The 18,298-nt window shown below is 39.9% G+C and overlaps 1 protein-coding gene across 3 annotated transcripts in view; it reads right to left on the minus strand.

Moving 5' to 3' along the window:
- cadpsa (Ca2+-dependent activator protein for secretion a) overlaps positions 1-18,298 on the minus strand; it is a 216,688-nt gene that overhangs the window by 77,637 nt on the left and 120,753 nt on the right. For all 3 annotated transcript variants that reach the window (XM_084349251.1, XM_084349252.1, XM_084349250.1), the window contains exons 12-13: positions 4,141-4,277; positions 2,673-2,860 (exon numbers count right to left, since the gene is read on the minus strand). In XM_084349251.1, coding sequence (XP_084205377.1) covers positions 2,673-2,860; positions 4,141-4,277 — 325 coding nt within the window. The remainder of the gene's footprint in view (positions 1-2,672; positions 2,861-4,140; positions 4,278-18,298) is intronic.

The raw sequence follows: 18,298 nt of genomic DNA on the forward strand, positions 1-18,298 counted from the left end.
ACTTTAACAGCTCTTCTGTGTTAAATAAACTAAAGATGTGTAACGTTATGTTACTGTTTGTACTTGCATAAGCCTATAAGTGAAACATACAGTCAGAGGTATATGTCTACACCCAGCTTGAAGGCAGTGTGGACATTGCTGTTAATTAGCTGTGGCAGAGTGCACTACACCCAGATTAACTTGTGATATAACTTTAACCAGTGGTGCAGGTATGCAGCATATAACTACATATGTTTCAGTCGGCATTGTGTATACCCACTTCTAAATCCCCTCTGATGCACATCTTCGTTACATTGTTTGAGGGAACTATAGGTGACTGCATACTTGTGGACACAACCGTCACTAATGCTAATGTAGCTCCTCAGGGATTTAAAGTGAAACTCGTGCCAAAATGCAACCTAGGCTTTTTTTGTGAAGGACCTTAGTCAAACCTTCGTGTAAAAGCATAATTACGACGAAAAAGGAACTTTTAAGATTTACCGTACTTTCATTTTCGGGTCAAAATCATTTTCAATTCACTGTTGGACATGTAATTATTTGTTTTGCTTCGGGGGGATTTGTTATTTTCACAAAATATGTAACGTTAGCCAACTCAGCTACTTTTGTAGCTTGTATTAACCCAATGCTAACATTAGCTTCTCTGTCGGTGTAAGCGGGGACTAAAAGTAAACAGGACTTTTTACACATTGCAGTGGTCAATCACATAAGCTGGTGATCAGCATGCTTAGCATGGATTGCCTCCAAATGCTTCAAATGCTCAAGTATGGCGGTAGTACTGCTTACATCCTCCGAACTGACGCACGTTATGTGCCTGGTGGATGTTGGTGCGCACTGCAGGTAATGCAAAAATAAAATCAGCTAGATAAAATAAAAAGTCCCCCCTCCTATTCTGCCATGTCGTGCCACCTTTAACACCCTAGCGATGCCATCCTCTGAAAAGAGAAACCTCTGTAATTATTTATTAATTATCTATTTGTTTAGTTGTGCTCTTGGGTTGACATTGGAACCAGTTTCATCCACTGTCAATTCAAACTTTTGTCCATAAAGGATCAAGTGATCAAAAATTATTACCAAAAGTAGGGATGAAAAAACCAAACACCTAATGTATATGGCCCATTGTTTTACACTTACAAGTATATTTGCCCTCCATACAATAACAAAGTGTAACTTCAATTGTGAACACAAGATGATACAATCAATATACATCCAGTCAGTATTTACTATACTGGCAAAACTCACTTGTGAGGTCCCATTCAGACAGAATCAGAAGTTGTGGCAATTAGTCCCAGGGTTGTGCCCCAGTATGAGTGTCATTCTCAGGCCTATTTGTGTGATTTAACATTATGAACATTATGGCGACGGATCAATTCTACACTGCCGCTGATCTGCAGGTCATGACATGACCATAGCGAACCTTGTTCTTGGCTGATGCTAGTACTGGTTCTGAGTTGGTTCAACCTGCTTAACTTTTAAGAACCAGTTTGCGTTTCCACAGGCATCTGAGCCACCGCGGAGTCACATCATTCAGTCACTGTGTACATCTCCAATTTCACAGCATTGCTCGGAACAGCTATGGTGGACTACATCGACTCTTTACAGGTGTTGCTCCTGGCATTGCATGCCTAAATTGGCAGCCAAACATGAATAGTTCTTGGACAACTGTTAATTTAATTTTGCGTCCATAATGAAAATCTTTTGTTTGCTCAGTGGATAAGTTAATTAAAAATGGTGGTCGTAAGTGTTTTTTGTTGGTCATTGATCACCATAACCCATGCCCACTGTTGTAAGCAGTTCTGTGTTCTAGACCAGCAAAGTGTTGGTGCCACTCTGGAACTAGTTTTCCTGGCCGAGAGCCACTTTTTTGGCTGTCAAAACGCATTAAACAAGTTCCAGAGTAGGTACTGGCTCCAAACCAGCACCTGAACTGCCTTGGTCGAAAAGGAGTGTATGCGGCCCCTTGCAAGAAAAGTTTGGAAACCCCTCACTTCTAGCCTGACTGTCTGATGATGATGATGATGATGATGATGATGATGATGATGATGATTTGGTGAGTTAACAATAGGAATGATGACTAAAACCTTTGAAAGAAGATAGTTACATTCCTTTCTCAATTAGACTTTACAACACAGACTATGAGATGACTTACCTTCTGGTTCCTGAGAAAATTGGGGTTCTGGGGTCCTTTTTCCTCATGAACTCAATGATTTTGAGCTCTCTCTTAGCAGTTTGGGCAGGGAGCTCAGGGGCAGAGGGGAACAGGGCTTGTTCAAGTTCGGCCTCAGATACTGGCCAGTTTAACAACTCAGACAAACGCTGACTAGGTATGGTTGTTTGGAAGTGCAGGGTTTTGGGAACAGTGGAGGATAGTCATTTTGTGAAAGTGAACAAGGTAAAGAGGTTATACAGGGAAAAAAAGACAAAAGAAAGAGGAAAAATTGAACATGCAAACAACATGCACATTGAAAAGACATTCAAGAGGAAACAAGAGCATAAAAGCATAAAAGATTTGGGGAGCTGGATGTCCCCTTTGCATCATATATGTGCCCCTATGTGTGGACTATTTTGTTTGTCATTCATTTGTCTTCACTTACCTGCTCCATCTTTTGACAATACAAAATATATTTTGAGGGGAAAGTGAAGGACAAGGGACAGATCAGTGATTTGATTTGTACCTGTTTCCATGGACGTGAGAGGCACAAAAGGCGAAGCTGTAGTGCAGCAGGGTGGGGTCGATCATGGCTCCATTCTCCGCCCTTTCAAGCAGATCACTCAGGTAACATAAATGCCGATGGCAGCCTCGAACGCCATAGCGTGCACAGTACTCGTCCAAGACAAACACTTGACCTGGACTAAACCAACCCTGTGGGTAACACACACACAAACACTGCTGTGTGACTCTTCAGAGGCAGCCTAGGCAGCGTTCTTCATAATACTCATATAAATGTCATCTGACTTTGTCTTGGTGTATTCTCAGTATCTTTTATAAGACTGGACTGTCTATGGGTGGCTGGTGCACAGAACTGCCTAGTTTAACAATTTTATCCAGCATTCATTTTCAAAATACAGGAAACAAAATAGCGGCCACTTCCTGTTAACGTATATTACAATTAAACAGTACGTTGAAATATATTCCTGAAAACAAACACAAAGCATATAGTGAATGCAGTAACAGATTCTTGGATAATATTTGATCGGTACTTCCTGGTTTACTCAGGCAGTTTGTTAGCCAGGCAGCTCTTTCTCTTAATCTGACTTCCATAGTCTTTGTGCCCATGGAGGCAGGCAAACAAAAATTTGAACGCACAACAGCCCTAGATGCATCATCCTGTAGTCTTGGCAAATGAGCGGGGAGCTGTTTGTACATAAAACATTGTCCGAAAGTCTACCATTGTTCATTTGCATGCACTACCCCACACTGTACGATACAAATCTGGTTGATAATCTGCAAAGTTTCCTTTTAAAGGGGTTCAAACTTTTAGTGTGGGGGCTATTTTTCTCATACTGTCCATTGCTGCAGTACTTCTATTCACCTTCAGTCTGACAATCCGTTTTAGTCTCGTCTCTTCAAAGCCCTCCTCCAAAACATCCCAGTCTGCTCTGATTGGTCAGCTGTCACAGAGGTGAGCAGGCCCCCATGTTTCTGACTCAGCTTGTGCTGGGTGTATTGCTGTGGTAATTGTATTGTAGTGACATCACAACCTTACGTAAGTCTTTGCGACTCATTTGAAGGCACAGATTCTGAGCGTCGGCTGTACGCATTTGTCCATGCATTGCACGTTTTGATAATTTTTGATTATTTTTAAAACGTTTGATAATAAGGACATGGAAACGTTACATTCTACAATATAGGACCTTTACAGTATGTTCAGAACGTGAAGTACATCTTTGTCAGATTGTCCAAAAGCTGCTAGGTATTTTAAGCTAAAACATTTTCTTTTCCTAACCCTAAGTGGTTTTACTGCCTAAACCTAAGCACAGCGTTGCAACAACATAACATTGGAAAAGTATCAGTGTCAGTATATACTATACAATATTCATGGTTTGCAGAAATGTACAGTGCCAACATTTATTCTGAGGATTGGGCAGTTTCTACACAGTCTTACACAGTCACGGTTGCATTGATATAAAGCCTTTCCTCACCAGGCAGGAGTAGGAGTCATTGAGTCTGTGGTCCAGAGTGAGGCGCTGCACCAGCTCAAACAGCGAGCCATGGTCAAAGTTACAGGGGTTGGCTGAAATAAACTCATCCATGCCATGCTTCTGGGCTCGATCAGCATCTGTACACATTTACACATCCAATTAGGAGACAAAGAGAGAGAGAGAGATAGAAACAGAAGGCGACTGTCAGACCATGGTAGAATGACAAGACTTAAGTTTTTTTGTTGTACTCACAAAAATGGAATCAAAACAAATTATAAGTAATAATTATAAATAATAAGAAGCGCCAACAATAAAACAATGCTGTACACATTTTTATTCCAAGGGTAGGGTTAGGATTTGTTAACTGCCAGAAAACTGTTCATAAATGTCAGTTTTAATGCAACAGCAGTCTGTGATCTATGAAAGTGATCACATCTTTGAAAATACTCCAGTCAGCTAAAAGGTCATGTATCCAGCATCGATTATATTATGGCTCCTTCTTAAGTGTTGCAAGTTTTGACTCAATAGGAAGTGTTAAGTTAAGGTGGACAGGAGAGTTTTCTATGTAGCGTTCAGGAAGTGACTGCTGATCTTGAGGTTAAAGGTTTGTTCTGAGGTCATATTCATTTTGTGTTCATGCATATTCACATTTATGTCTATACTTGTTGATTTGAATCAAAGCAAAAAAGACAAAAAACAAGATTTTGGTTCAAGCCTATTTTACATTTACATTGATTTTCCAGTGAATGCTACTGAAATACTTAAAGTGTATAGTCGGTACACAGTCAGAGTTAGTGAAAACCTGGAGGAAGGATTACAGGAAGGATTACAAACACTAACACTAACTAGTTCACTGCTGCCAGCTGTATAGGTGTACTCATGAACAAAAGAGTTAATTGTCTTGCCAACATTACTTCATCAATAATTTGTGGAGGAGAGTGCATTCATGTAGAGCTTAGATAGGCCCAAAAAATCAAGCCCGACCCTACCCGAGCCCATGCACATTGTGTCCGAGCCCGGCCCGACCCGACACATTAACTGTAATTATGAGCCCGAGCGCGATTTAAACCTGACAATTTTTTAATACGTGGTGTAACAGTCAGAGTTATTCAATGTAGCGCCACTAGGTGGCGCCTCCTTTTGTTTAGCGGGTAATGTAACCTGTACGATGAAGAAGAGCAGGTGTACTTCCACTCCACGTGAGAAAGGATGCTGCCGACAGAGAGAAGACTCCCCATTTTATTTTGTCTTTATTTAGTAAAGTGTTGGGGCAAGAACCTCGGCCTGGATCGTTTGCATATGCCTGTAACATCTAGTGCTGTAGAGCATGGTGTGGTCAGTATTATGAATAAAAGTGCCGTGCGGAAACCCACACATGTTGCCCGCCGTCTCTTGAGTAACCGGAGCCACCCGCACCGAAGTGGACCATCACCTTCCCCTTCACCAGCCCACGTTACAGTGGGCTGTTATAAGTGACGCTCTCAACTACAACTCCGAGTTGTATCCGCATGTAAACAGCGTTGTTTGTTTATGCAGAACGGAACGGATCGCAAATGAATAAAGTAATGATTAAAAAAAAAACACAAAAAAAAAAAAACACAAACACAAATGCTCGATCAAGGGCCCGGCCCGGCCCGGTCCGGCCCGAGGGTATGGCGGGAAATATCGAGTGTCAAGTCGAAATGTCAAGTCCGGGCTCGGGCTTGGGCAGACAATCTAAACGCTACATTCATGGCATTACCCATTTCAGATTTAACCCAGCTCAATCCTTCCATTTTCACATTATAGGTTGGCCAATCAAAATGCTGGCATAAAATAATACAGCTTTTAATCGAGTACTACTACAAATCAGCTGGTAGCATAAACAATAACAATGGGTAACAACAAAGAATGAACGGTATTCACAATCACCAGAAATTTACATGTTTGAGTTTTTCAAGATTTGTGGATTAACACGGTAAACAAATCTTGCTTTATGAGCAAAACCATTTAAAAGTGTCTTAGAGGAGTGACTACCTCTCAAAAAAGAAGACAAACAATCAAACAGTAATCTACAAAGCATCTTCTAAAGATGTCCATGGAATCTGCAGTGAGCTTATCTGAGTTATTTCACCAGTGGTGTAATTAAAATTACATTGTTGTAGGCAATCAAAGGGGCGCCAAGCAAGATCACTGTGCAGCTGGATTGCCTTTAGAAAACTAAAGATACCACCTCTCTGTGCTTTGGACTACTGTCTTACAACACAGCCCCATGGTCCATAATGGTCCATGGGGGGCCATTGTCCATAATTAATTATTGTCCTGAACATCTCAAAATAAGACAAGGTTGTGGACAGAGACAGCTTCAAATAAATAATTCGGTGGAATGACTATTTTTATATATATTTTTTTTTTCCTTTCTTCATTTTAAAGTTACTGGGGGCTGTAAATCTGTACAAACCTGCAGGCTGGCTCCACCAGGCATTGCTAGTGTGATAAGACAAGGGTGCACCTGCTCTGTTTCCACATTCTTACGTTTAGAATTTACATGTCAATAGGTTAATTAATCATCTGCTGATGTGCTGTGCCAACTCAAACAGTGTTTTGGAATAAGTGCTAGAGACAAGGAGTTTGAGTGGCTCAGAGAAAAATAAAATCTGGGCACAATAAAAGAAAATAACTAAAGCACTAAACTAAAGGTATGGGAGTAACATGGCAATACAATTGTAGAACATTAGTGAAACATTTACAACACATGAATGTGTCCCTATTGCCCAAAAACATCATCAGTTTCCTGTCTGTGCAAAACAAGAGTAAAAACATATAAAAGCACTAAAAAGCACTGGTTTCCTTTTGGGCAGCTGCTGTGTCCAAGCTCTCTTAAAGTCCAGTGTACACAGCACAGTATAGATATTCACTCACCGATGTAGTAATTTGATTAAATTAACCATAATTTAAAAAAAAACAAACACATTTTTTAGAAAGACATTTTTAAACAGGGAGTAGAGTCCAAGAGAGTCCTACCGATACTTGTTTTTTGAGGCCGATAATGATATTATGGAGTAAAAACTTCAGATATCTATATATCGGCTGATATAAACTACCATTTTGGCTAGTTCAAAAAACATTTTTTGCAATGATCCTTCAAATGTGGCTATCAAACACACAACAATCTAAAAAAACCTTTTCATGTCAGCGCATATTGAACAACATATGCAACCACACCAATATATACGCAGATTCCAAAGCGTGTAATCGGCTAATTAATTAGATCACCAAAAACCAATTGACCCGTAGTGAAACCTTTGCTTTCTGGGCTCCTTGAAGTCTGGGGCCCTCAGGCATTTCCATGCTTTGCCCAGTTGGTAAACCAGACTTGTACACTAGGTACTTGTACCTGGTCACAGAGTATATATACTTGATCATTATTTTCACACAACCACGTGGCTCAGCTACATCACTCTTAGTCCTCGTGCTGCAGGCTTCACCTCGTACAAGATAACAGGCTCTCACTGTAACATTGGCTGTGTCCGTAATCACTCCCTACCTTTTAGAGAGTGCACTATACTTACACTGCCATTTTATTTGAGTGTCCAAATTCTGTCCCATCAGTCAGAACGAACCTGGGACTGGTGTGAATGAAGGTTATACTCAGCTACACGGCAATCAAGAGATTTGTCAGCCAACGTCCTCTTCACTGCCCAACGAAGGCACCCCAGCTGTCAATCAACAAACAAAACAAAGAGCGGGATGCTGGGAGCTGATTGTGTCCCCTCAACAAGTCCCCCTACCACCCTCCCCCAAAATTCTAAAAAGGTGACATTGTGGTGCCCCTTTGGTCTGTAGCTGGTGGCCTGTCAGGTCTGTTTGATTTGAGTGAGCTCGAGTGGAGGCGGGAGGGCTGGACAGTAACATGCAGTGACATTAGTCACCCCCGTCCGTCTGGGCTGGGGAAGGACGGCCCTGACAATGATTGATGGCTGCTATTCATTTATAGATCCAGAGGAGAGGAACTGGGAGGCAGCAGACTCACTGCTGGTCCTGGGTTTGATGGTCAAAAGCATTTGGGGCTATATAGCATATGGCTTTTTGGTAGACTGACCATGAAACACATCTTTAAACTTGTGAAGATCTCAAACTGATGTTCTTATACATTACCTCTCTCACCTACACTTCTGAGATGAAACATCATGAAAGTACTCTTCTTAATTTTGTCACAGATTCCAACAGCTGATGTATTTTAAACACTGCTGTGTTGAGTTTTGAAACATCAACTGTGAGTTGAGCTTTTCTCCTAGCTCAGCTTTGATATCCTCAAATTCAATCCTGTATTGAACTCATCATCAGTGAGTAGTTATTATAGCTAGAAAATGCAATCTCTGAAGATATTGTGCTGGGATTGCTGGCTCTTGAAAAGATAATGCTAAGCTGCTGGGAACAACTGAGGTTCAACTGTAGTGTGTAAGTTTTGAGTTTCTCCTAGCTCAGCTTTGATGTTTTGCCGTGGGAGCTCTGGTTGCAGAAAAGTTGACACTGAGCTGCTTTGGAAAGCTGGAGGCTGGACTGTATTGCCTAATGTATAGCTGAACAACATTGCTTGACGAATGGTTGGAAGCTAATTGCTAAATTGCATTGCTGGTTCAATGTTGTATGAAGTAGCAGCTAAAGATGGAGGACCACAAGTGTCATGGAAATAGTAATAAAGCATTAACAGTATAACGAGTCATTTCGCGAGGGTTGTGACGCTCAAAAAAATTAATCCACCGTTTTCGGACTGTGTAATTACATCGTCATGTGATGCACTGCGCCCCTAAAAGACTTGTTCCCATAAGCCAACATTGTGAAAGAAGGGTCTGTAAAACGGTGGATACATTTTTTTGAGCATCAGAACCCCGGCAAAACGACATTACTGGAGCCATTCAGTCCAATAACATTTGGAAAGTCTAGAAGAGCGGCATGATTAAATTATTTCAGCCAAAGCTTAACCAGAAGTTAGCCAGCTCGGTCAGTGGAAGTCTCTAGTGCGCTCGCTTCAGGCATGTCATACATCTGCAGATGACAATAACCAATCAGAGAGCTTGTTACATCAGCTAATTTGCATTGTTTTACCTTGTTTTACCAGCTCAAGGACCAAAGTGTCACAGAAAGGCTAAATGGAGAGGCTACATGACTTAGCAAATCGAATAGCTAATAGGAAAGAAAAAGCTGCAGGTAAATGGAAATGCAGATAGATCAATTTGTGAATACTACTATCCGTACCATTAATCACTACTACTGTTATCACTAGTAATCACATTTCCATGTGCATTTCATTATTATTGCTGTAATACATCTTTATGTACTTTCACTCCTGTCAACCATCGCTTATAATTGAATACATTGTGATCTCGTTGATCTGCTCTGTACATGCAACATCTATTGCACGTCTGTCCGTCCTGGGAGAGGGATCCCTCCTCTGTGGCTCTCCCTGAGGTTTCTTCCGCATTTTTTTTCCCTGTTAAAAGGGCCTTTTTTTGGGGCAAGTTTTTCCTCACTCGAATCGAGGGTCGAAGGACAGAGGGTGTCGTCTCTGTACAGATTGTAAAGCCCTCTGAGGCAAACTGTGATTTGTGAATTTGGGCTATACAAATAAAATTTGATTTGATGTGATTTGATTTGAATCCAGTTATTTATTTGTCTTTTTAAACTGCATTTTCAAATAGATTTTGAAATTACATTATTTATTTATTAACTCATTAATGCATGTTTCAATGATGTATTTTGACTGTTAATTTCTTTTTGTAAATCTCCTTTTAATTTGAACTATTTATTGATGGATTGATATTTCATTTGTAAATTCTATTTATAATTCCTCTTCTTATTGCCCATTAAAATAAAAAAATAATGAATTATGTTGTTATTTAGTCTATTGACAGATGAATAAATTAATTTTCAAACTAATTTATTAATGCCTATATTTATTGCACAATTACTTAAATGCTTTATTACTATTTCCCTGACACCTGTGGTCCTCCATAGCTGAAGGAGTATGAAGAGTTCAAATAATAGAAAGGTCAGTTCCCACAGACCTCTGTCACAGTCAATGGTCCACTCTTTTATAATAAGCATATCTGAAAGTTTTACCACTATGTCATGTTCAGATATATTATCAAAACTATTAGAATTTTACCTGTGGTCAATTTGTTGTGATACCGCTTTTGGTTGTTTGGATTCATTTTGATTTGCTATTTGCTTTAGATTTGGTCTAATTTGGTTCAATTTAATTTCATTAAATATTATTTTTTGCCATTGTGTGCTCTCCCTTCTTGTTGTGTTCTCCTGAGCTGGGTAGTAACACATCAGGACCCATCCGGGAGCAGGGTTTTAGTTTGGTTGTGATTGCATTCTTTTTGATGAGCCGGCTCGTAACATAGTAGTTTAATAACACTAAAAATGGTCAAAAAGAGTCAAAAAGAGTCATTTCTTGTGATATGTGATATGTGTCATTGTATTTCTACAATTGGTTATGTTTTGTCACTACTGAACTTTATTACCATTAACTGAATGTATGGCATTTATTCTGCCAGGGCAAAAAGCCCTAAAACAAAAACAGTATACAGTATAAACGCATTCTACCATCTCTCTTTGTCATTGTATTGTTCTGTTTGAACTGTGGAGGGCGCAATCATACTGGTCAAGAAGACAGACATTTGTTATTGTGGGTCCTACTTGAGTTGTCATAACACCCACCCTATTCTACCTCTAATTGGTTGGTTTTGTTGGTTGCATGGCTTGGACATCCAGGCGGTAAACATACAGTTAGGAAATAATACTGCGTCAGTTACACTTACGGAGAATTTTGTAGCCCTGGTTGTCTGCTGGACAACAAAAGCAAGGAAGATTTTGTGGGACACGCAACCGAGTTGTGTTTTTCCCTGTTCTGTATTAAGGAAGAGTGGCAGGAGTGTCAGGTAATTGAGCAACACCTGAAGTAACTTCCTCTGATTGCTGCAACTGCTAAAAGGGGGCTGGAGATTTCCCTCTTTCTCTCTGTCTCCCGTACTCCCAACCAACAGGGTTTTAGTTTGGTTGTGTTCATTTGAATTTGCTTTAGATTTGGTTTAATTTGGTTCAATTTGATATAATAAAATATTATTTAAAATGTTTGCCTTTGTGTGGTCTCCCTTTTTGTTGCGACCTTCTGAGCCCGCATGTAACAAGCATGTCTGAGGGAAATCTAATAAATTATGTTAGCAGTATATTGCAGATACAGTAAGTTCAATCAACTGTATTTAATTGTATGTGAATGTAATTTGTAGAAGGGTTGTGGTTTTAGGTCTCCAAAATGTCCCAGTCTTTAAAAAGAGAGAACAAGGATATCCTTCCCTTGTTAGAATTAGCATCAACATCAGTGCATATTTTCTAATAAAAAGAACAACAGAAGCAGAGATATAAAGAATCTGAAAACGATACTGGACAGAACAAACAGCCTCTCAGATTTCACCACATCTACACAATAATCCTAATATTTTCTATTCAGGTGAATAACATATGTCAAAACAAATTAAACCGTCAGTCAGCATAACAAGAGTTCAAGTTCAATTTCCCCTCTCAGCAGCTGAAAAAACTAATCTCTCAACTGTCTTTGTTGTTAAAGTGTTTTGATGTAGTCTATTTTGATTTTGGTTGGGGTGTGGGTGGTGTGGCTAACATGATGTTATATTATTCATTGCGCTGATCCAGGTGTGAACTGACAAGTAGTTATTTGGTAACATTGACTGATTGCTGCCTGATTTAATTGTGCAGCAACCTCACTGTATTATTCATGACCTGGCACTTTTAACTTGGTAATTACCAGCTGCTGGGACTCAGTGGGATTCCAGTGGTTGTGTCAAAAACAGCTCACTCAATAAATTCACTTACACAAACGTACGCAGGAAGCAGTTTTTCATTTATCGAGTATGTTAGTCTGCCCTGATTTCTCTTTCTGTCATTGTGTTTTACACATAGTATCCATTGGAACTTACTTTGGTTGGTAACCTTCATGAGATAATATGTATTTGTCATAGGTTGATGTCCACCTAATATGAAATATTGATATGTTTACATACATAAGCCTGCATTCAGACTGACATGAGCTTTAAAAGAGCAGCCTGCTCATTCATTTAAATAGAGCCAGTCTATCGGGGCAGAGGGGGTGTCAACACAGCTCCAGCACAACAACACCGGCAAAAAACGTTGAACAAGGCTTAACTTTTCCTGTAACACAACACTATATGGTAAGGTATACAATAGAATTTTTTTTATTGTCATTGTTTTCCCAAGAACGAAATAGATAAAAATAGTATTAAAATATATACAACAAGATAAATAACACGGTTCCGGTGGATATTTACACAGGTATTTACACAGGTGATGATTTAAATAAGGTGTGTGAGGGGTGGTAGTGGAGGGGTTATTGCACTTCAGTTCAAGGGTGGGGGTTTATTGCACTGGTGAAATATCAAAGTCTTTAGAGAGTGAGGGGTGAAGGGGAGGCACTGGAGTGGCCAATCATCTTGCATGCATACTGGTAGATTGACAATTTCCTTCTCCTAAAATTTGATAAAACCGAGATGTGGGTCATTGTTGGCGCTCGACAGAGGCACCATTTTGATCAGGTGACAGTAACTCTTGACAACTTTGTTATTTCTCAAAGTGCAACTGTCAAGAATCTTGGTATTGTTTTTAATTCTTTCAATCGGCATATTAAAGAAATTACCAAGATTGCATTTTACCAACATAGCTAAAGTTAGGTGTTTCCTGTCCATAGCTGATGAAGAGATCCTAATTCATGCCTTTGTTTAATCTAGACTGGATTACTGTAAGGTAACTGGGGACCCCAAGAAAAAGTGATCATATTACACCAATCCTAGCCTCACTTTATTGGCTTCCAATCCATGTCAGATCAGACTTTAAGGTGCTGCTGACTTACAAAATTTTAAACAGGCTTTCCACTTTATACCTATCGGCCTCATTAAACCATCAACCGATCAGCCACATCATTAAAACAACCTACTTGTACAGGTTCCCCTTGTGCAGCTAAAAGAGCTCTGACCCATCAAGGTATGGTCATAAGACCTCTGGGGGTGTCCTGAGATGTCTGGCACTGGGACTTTGGCAGTGGATCCTTTGGGTCCTGTATGTTGGTTGGGATTCCATGGATTGGACTAGTTCTAGCACATCCCACAGATGCTTGATTGGATTGGGATCTTGGCCTGGTCAATGCCTTTGGCTGCTGGTGGATCCACTGCCATCAGGGATTGCCATTGAAATGAGGAGGTGTACTTACACAACGTCCACAACAGTGTTTGAATGGGTAGTGTGTGTCAAGTGGCAACCACATGAATGCCAGGACCCATGGTTTCCCAGCAGAACATTGCATTGTAATGAGATGATCAATGTTGTTAGGGGTGGGTAAAAAATTCAGTTCACATGAGAATCGCAATTCTTATCTCCCACAATTCAGAATCAAGTCACAAATGTCAAAAATCGATTTTCTAAATGTTAATTAGCAGCAGGATGTTGACTGAACGAAAAAGGTGGAACTAAACTGCTAGGGAAGTGCAACACCCGGACAATTCACAGCATGCTGACACTAGAGGTATCTTGAAGTTCATCTTCGAACAAGTGTTGCAAGTATTTATTTTATTATGGACACATTCACACTAGGCAAACCGTACCGTGCCCAAGCACGTTTGACCAGTCCAGTTTGTTTGACTAGTGTGAGCGCTCCGTACTGTGCTCAAGCATGGTACACTTCCTTAGCCCTGGCACGGTTGGAAGAGGTGTGCTTTGGCACGGTATGGTTTCTCATGCACTAGCACAAGTACACAACGTGGACATGAAGTATAATCATGTGTATTACGTCGCCTTGAATAATCAATAAATCCAGGAATGTGAGAGGGCTGTCTATGACCAAAACCACAAAATAAGCCACAAAAAAGTCAGTAAAGTTACTGTCCTGTTTTCTGTGATGTTTTCCATTGTGATGCAACCGCGCTACAACATGATGACATATGTACAAGAGGTAACCGTGCTCAGGCCCGGTTGGCCAGAGCAATGTGAGTGCAGGCCAACAGGGGAGGATAGACAATCGTGCTTTGGCACGGTACAGAGCAGCTGGGCCAAGTGTGAGTGTGCCCTTAATGACTTAATAGCCTTTGCAAGATGAACATTAAGCAGGCCACATGTTTGTGATGACTTCTTATGCTGTCATGAGAGGTTACAATGTAATGTTAACAGAGTGGAGCAGCAGTCAGCAGTGCAAACGAGAGCAGCTGACAACCGCTAACAAGCTAACAAACACATCACGGCATTCTACATTCTACACTTTAAACAAACTCAAAAACCCTGCACCTGCTGAGCGTCTTAAACAGCGATGGACAAGCTTCTCTCTCTCTCTCTCTCTCTCTCTCTCTCTCTCTCTGTCTGTCTGTCTGTCTGTCTGTCCTCCAGATCTGGATTGTTATACCTTTCGGCCCCAATGGATCATTGCTCTCTTCTGTTTCACAAGCTCCTCATATCTGTACTTTGTAAAATCTAAGTCTTTAAAAATTCTGGTATTTTCTTGTTAATTATCCTGTGTGGCCTGCCCTCTTCCATGTCACCATGGTGGAGAGGAGGTCATGTGGCTTGGGCACCACTTGGCGATGACTTGGTCTGCTCAGTCGTCCTCCTGGATCCACACACTTTACATATATTATATAAATTGTATCAGATGAAATCTAATCTGTATACTCTGTTATTTTGTTGTTCTATTCTGTACAGGTGACATCCACTGCATGTCTGTCTGTCCTGGGAGAGGGATCCTTCCTCTGCGGCTCTTTTCTCTCTTGCTTTTTTACTCAAATCGAGGGTCTAAGGACAGAGGATGTCATTCACTGTACAGATTTTAAAGCCTACTGAGGCAATGTGATTGTGGGCTATGTAAATTAAACTGATTCGATTTGAGTTATGATTTTGTAACCACGCTCTTATTCTGCTATTTACTTTGATAAAATAGTTGTGGTAATAACTTTCCAGAGATTTGAAATCCTGTCTGTCAGTAAAAGCCACTGTGCAGTGTTTTTGCATCTAAAAAGCTTTTAACCACATTAATCTGTTACATCAACTGAAATTCCTGCATTGTGTCTCATCTGTACTTTGAAATAGAAACAGACAACTTACAGAATTACATCGTGACAACAAGGCTTTCTGGGAACCAATGAAAAAGCAGTGTCATTCTGTAGCCATTATATCGTTTTTCTCATTTTTTTTTCATTTTTCTTCATAATGACGCATTAAAGAAAAAAAGAACAAAGCCCCACCAACAACTCAACCACTGTGTTAACTTAGCACTGTTGTCTGTCTGAATCCCTACTAAGAGGTAACTAAATGTGTTGAGTCATGTGTGTATGTTTGCTTGTTTGTAGTAGCTAATGTGAGTTAAGGCCAGAAACATGGTCCACTGCGTCGGTGTCTGCATGCTTGAATGGACCATGTCTCTGGCCTGAGTGTGTAAATGTGTAAGCACAACAGGTTGTGCCTTATTCAAGTGGGGGCTGCCCCCAAAATCATACTGTCCATCTGACCCACTGCAAAACCTGTTCTCCTATGAGTAAAGCTACTGTTCTCTTTTCTATCACAAAATGTTTCAAAGTATTTTAGACTCAACAACATAGAAACATGATGGATAAAGGTAAGGCTGTATGTTTACTTGTAGAAGTCTGCCTTACAGTAATGTTAGCTTGTCACTCAGAGTGTTAATTAGACTACATGGTTTGCATTCAAACTTATTTCGACCAACACATTAATTTAAGCTTGATTTCTTTCTTTCTTGAATACTGCCTTCTTTTCCCAGAAATACAGAAACAACTTGGCACAGCAGTACAATCCTGACTGATGTACAGATAAATACAATCATGTAGAGCAACCAGGTTCATTATACTAAGGGTGCTATCATCAGTCAATTGGATTAAGTAATCAATCAATTAATAATTAATTTGATTTAAAGCAGTTCAATACAAGTGTACATTAAACAAATTAATTTAACTAGCTGAGTGCAGTTTGGAGTTCCAGATGCTTTATATCATTTTATCAAACTCCTGTCAGAGATTAAAGTAGCCAGATACGAGCAGTGAGCAGGTGGCAGAGGAATGGCTTCAGGGCACAATGATCTCAGTACAAAGACTGAGACAACCGAGACGAGAGATGTCCTTTTGATCGGTGATCTGTATCGGCCAGTACTGATTCCAGCATTCCAGTGATGAGCTTCAAAAATCCTGATTGGTGCACCCTTACATTAAATCATACATTGTTGCAACATCCAAAGAGCAAGCCCAACTGTGGACAATCGCTGTGCACGTTCTTGATCTGAACAAGCTCTTCAGTGTAGTTTAAAAATGCACAGACTTTTTTTCCATTCCAAGCAAAAAAATGTATAAATCTTACTATAACGCCATGAGATATTATTTTCAAGATTGATTTGTGAGGCAGAGGACCTTAGCCAGATGACCTGCAGTAACTTCCATCTATTTATGCAAACTTTTAAACTCTTTTCAGTTGACATTGCTAAAAAAAAAAAAAACTAATAATAGTAATTTGTAGAAGAATCAATTCAAAAAAATTAAACATACATTTTCAAAACAGTCCAGCTATGGTCAAGTCAAATGGTCCAGTCTAATTGCAGGGGTATAACAACCATCACAAATTATACTACAAGTGAACATGCTATAGCTCAGAAGCAATCACAAACATGTCCTCTTGAAAAAAACAAACACATCTATGAAACTTAACCCTGTCCTAGAATGCAGTACTTTAGCAGGCTGATCCATGACAAATGAATCTAGTCAATCCCTGTTGTGCAAATGGCAAATATGCAGACAGAAGCACAGCCAAAGCAAATCATCTCTGCATGCATGTTGAATTACAAGGGAAGTTAGTATGTCTCCTATTTCTGTCCTCCAACAGGAATACAAAACAGAAATGTATTAAAAGAGGAAGAGTGATGGACAACAAAAGGAGGAAAGAGAAAGAAAGGGGAGGAAAGCACTTACCCTTTAATCCAGCTAAGATAGCAGGGTCAGGGTTTAGAAGAAGAAGAAGGAAGACAGAAGAAAAGGAAGGAAGAAACAGAGAAACATAAAGACACACAGCAAAGCCACCAACACTTTAACACTACAGCAGTTCTACAACAAAGAGCGAAGCAGCACACTGAGAAAGAATAACAGTAACAGTCAAAAACATGTACAGTATATGAACAGGAAGAAGACAAAGCAAGGACATCATTGGTTTAAATGTCAAAAATGTTGCAGGAAGTATGACATCAAGCAAAAGAAGCTGTGATTGATAAAAGTAAGGCCTAAACTGATTTTTGTTCATGTAGTTAGTATATGGACTGAAACTTGGATATTTGACATTAAAATCAACTGTATCTATGCCACTCCATGTCCCAAACAAACCGTTTACACGTGTTTTAAATAGCAACACAGCTGCAGTCTTTGCTGCTGCTTTCCCTGTTGCATTGCGCAGTGCAACGATGTGAATTTAATGTTTGAGCAGTTCAATACTATGTGCTTAAAAACCTTGGAGCAAATAGCAACCATAAAAGCTAGGCCATGCCACACCTCCAACCCAAGACCCTAGATAAATGAAAATGTTAAAAAACTAAAAAGAGAATGTAGAAGAGCTGAACGTAGATGGAAAAACACAAAACTGCTGTTTCTACTACCTCTGCAGCAGACTGTGAGAGGTTTTTAAATTATTTTATTATAAAAATAGAAAGTATTAAATCCTCTATCACTCCTGCGGATTCACCTTTACCATCAGCTGAGCTCCCACCCTCCACCACACTGTTGGATAAGTTCAAACCCATAACCCCGAAGGACTTGGATGACATTGTATCTAGTATTAATATCAACAACTGCAAACCCTGCAAACCCAACACTCCCCCATAACTACAGTCCCATTTCTAATCTGCCTTTACTCTCAAAAATCGTTGAAAAAGTGGTTGCTAAGCAACTCTTAGAAATAATGGTAGGGAACAATTTATTTGACAAATTCCACCTGCTTTTAGAAAGAACCACAGTACCGGCGCATCCTTACTCTGGAAAGACCACTGTCCTTATTTTGCTGGATTTGAGCGCAGCTTTTGATACAGTCAATCATGCAATCCTACTAG

The sequence above is a fragment of the Pagrus pagrus genome (genome assembly GCF_965226575.1).
Source record: "Pagrus pagrus genome assembly, chromosome: 3".
Taxonomy (NCBI): domain Eukaryota; kingdom Metazoa; phylum Chordata; class Actinopteri; order Spariformes; family Sparidae; genus Pagrus; species Pagrus pagrus.